Source organism: Montipora capricornis, chromosome 12 (assembly GCF_036669925.1).
Source record: "Montipora capricornis isolate CH-2021 chromosome 12, ASM3666992v2, whole genome shotgun sequence".
Taxonomy (NCBI): Eukaryota; Metazoa; Cnidaria; class Anthozoa; order Scleractinia; family Acroporidae; genus Montipora; species Montipora capricornis.
Window position 1 is genome coordinate 33,837,438 of NC_090894.1, and position 2,621 is coordinate 33,840,058.

Here is a 2,621-nt window from a genome sequence, read left to right on the forward strand (position 1 = left end):
TAGTAGAGATCTTGGATTAGAGCTATCTCCTACATACCCTACCCCAATGTGCTGCACGGAGGAAGGTGAAGTATTGAAAGAGTCAAACATCAAGCAGAAGCTAAGAGGCGCACAGCAGAAGAAATTGAAAGATCAGGTATCAGGCCAAGCTTGGCAGGGAAAGTTGATAGCTTCTCGATGGGAAGAAGAACAAGAAGGCTCTGGTACAGGGGATGTCCGACAATTCCATAGCTTTAGTTGGCTGTGGCAATGGAGGACATGCCCGACATATGTTATCGCTGGCGTGTTTGAGCTGTACGAACAGTTACTTCCCACCCGAGTGTACCAGAGTAAGAAGACAAGAACGGGGTCAAACCAGATTATGTGCCGTTTATGCGGCAAGGCAGCTGAGACGGTGGCCCACGTATTAGCTGGTTGCTCTGCGCTTGCGCAGTCCAAATATCTGCAACGGCATAATGCGGTGTTGAAAGTAATTTTTTTTGAGATGTTGTACAGCCTAGACCTAATGGACAGCGTACCGCCATGGTATTCACTGAGCGAGCCTAAACCTGTCTATCAAAATGACCGAGCGCAAGCCTTCTGGGATGTCCCTGTTTATGCAGATCATGTGACGGTGAGAGCTAACAGAATTGACGCCCGAATAGTGGATAGCACAGCAAAGTCTGTCATCTTGCTGGAGATGAGCTGTCCTTCGATGAATAACAGGGAGATCAAGAGCTGCGAGAAGACGGAAAAGTATGCCCCATTGCGACTGGAATTGAAGAGGCAGTTTCCTGGATATCAAGTGAAACAGTTTAACATCGTAATGGACGTGTTAGGAGGATACAGTGAGGAACTGGTGAACACCATCCGAAGTCTTGTAGGAGTTAAAAGGGGCAAAGAAGTATTGTTGAAAATGCAGAAGGTCGTTTTGTCTGAAAGTCTGCACATTGCGAGATCTTTCAAAGTGTTAACATAAGCAGATACTAACTCCGGTCAGAGACAACAGAACAATTATTTAGGATCGTCTTAGATGCTTTAATATTATTGTTTTAATAGGTCTGAAGAGATTCATTTCACATTTCTACCTTTTTAAGAATCGAAGTTAACCTTTTAATTCGCTTATATAGAGATCGATATATGTAGATACGAACTTTTTAGATATATTCAGGTTATTTTTACAGCCTTTAGGCTACGCAATTGCGCCCTATTGAGCTAAATGCTAAGCTAGCATACGAACGTTTATACTGCATAATAATAATAATAGATGATGATGATGATGATGATGATGATGATGATTATTATTATTACTACAGAGTTGATTAACAGGAATTAACTATTAACTGAGGGTTGTGAGACGGGGCCTACGGTTTGTAGTCATATCCGAGAAAACTTGAAAGTCTGGCCACTTGCACAGGAAAATTACAAAGGCAGCACTTTCTCATCAGTTATTTTTAAGATCCTGAGTTAGTGCTGGTCACACTGAGCCCGCGATTTCCCGCACGAAAGTCTTATGCTCAACCATGGCAATTGATAAGTAATTACATTAGTAGCAGTTTGGGTTTTCCTATTATTCGTCGCAACCAATAACATAATTGCTTTGAGTGGTTGTGCAATGTTTGTCATTTCAAAGCTGTATCAATATTAAGCCGAAACAACGTTCTCGAAATTAACCTGTACCACCGTCTACTATGGTAATCATCCTTCAGTCTCTTGGATGGAGATGACGCGAGTTCAACGTCACTGCTATCACTCCTATCATCAACGCTCAGGACATTGCTTTACAGTCACTAGACTGTGATTCACTGAAGTGTCATGTTATATTTTGCTCAGGACTATTGTTGTAACACAACAAGAGAGAGACTGGCAGAAAACAACCTACGCACACAAACACACACTAATTGCAACGAAAAGAATCTTATTTAAACCAGTTTAGCCCTCCCTTCCCTTTTCGTCTTTCAGTGTGATTTATGGAAAGCAACAGTGCTTTGGATAAATAGTGATTTATCGAGTATTTGTTTCAGTTACCGTCCATTTTTAGTAGTCGTTATGTAAGCTGGCGACAATGAAAGAAAAAGTGAAATGATATATTAATTTTAAAAAAGGATGTGTTGAGCTGCTTATATCTATACAAAATAATTTGACTTTAATTGGGTTTTCTTCCTGCATACGTTTTAAGGTTAAATAACACAAAACACTTATAACACCACACACAACGCCATAAGTTTGCAAAAGTTATTATTAATTCACAAGGATACAATCGACGAAGTAAATTTTAAAGCGTTTGGACATCTTTTTCATGCCATGAAGCTATACAGCCGTCTCTGTTCAAAACAATAAAGGAAAGTACTGTAAGAAAGCAGTTCATCAGTCTTAAATTAATCATAACTGGTATTCACGTCAGGGCTACCATGGTCTTGTAGCAAAACAAATGAAAGACAGGCGACACTCTTGGTGAATAGACAGGCTCCCGCGCAGACGTTCTTAGGGCCTCCTCATGCGTTCCTCCCTCACTAACATCTGCTGAAACGAAAAATCACTCCCGTTCGGAGGGAGGAACGCGTGACGAAGCCCTAAAAACGTCTGCGTGTCATCTTGTAGTGTGGCCTTTGGTCACGCCATTGACAACGCTTTCAGATTTA

At 41.1% G+C, this 2,621-nt stretch overlaps 1 protein-coding gene across 1 annotated transcript in view; it reads left to right on the forward strand.

Moving 5' to 3' along the window:
- Positions 1-958, forward strand: part of LOC138025704 (uncharacterized) — a 1,563-nt gene extending 605 nt beyond the window's left edge. Inside the window, exon 1 of the mRNA XM_068872882.1 lies at positions 1-958. This exon is cut by the window's left edge and continues 605 nt beyond it. Coding sequence (XP_068728983.1) covers positions 1-958 — 958 coding nt within the window.
- The last annotated feature ends 1,663 nt before the right edge of the window (positions 959-2,621 follow it).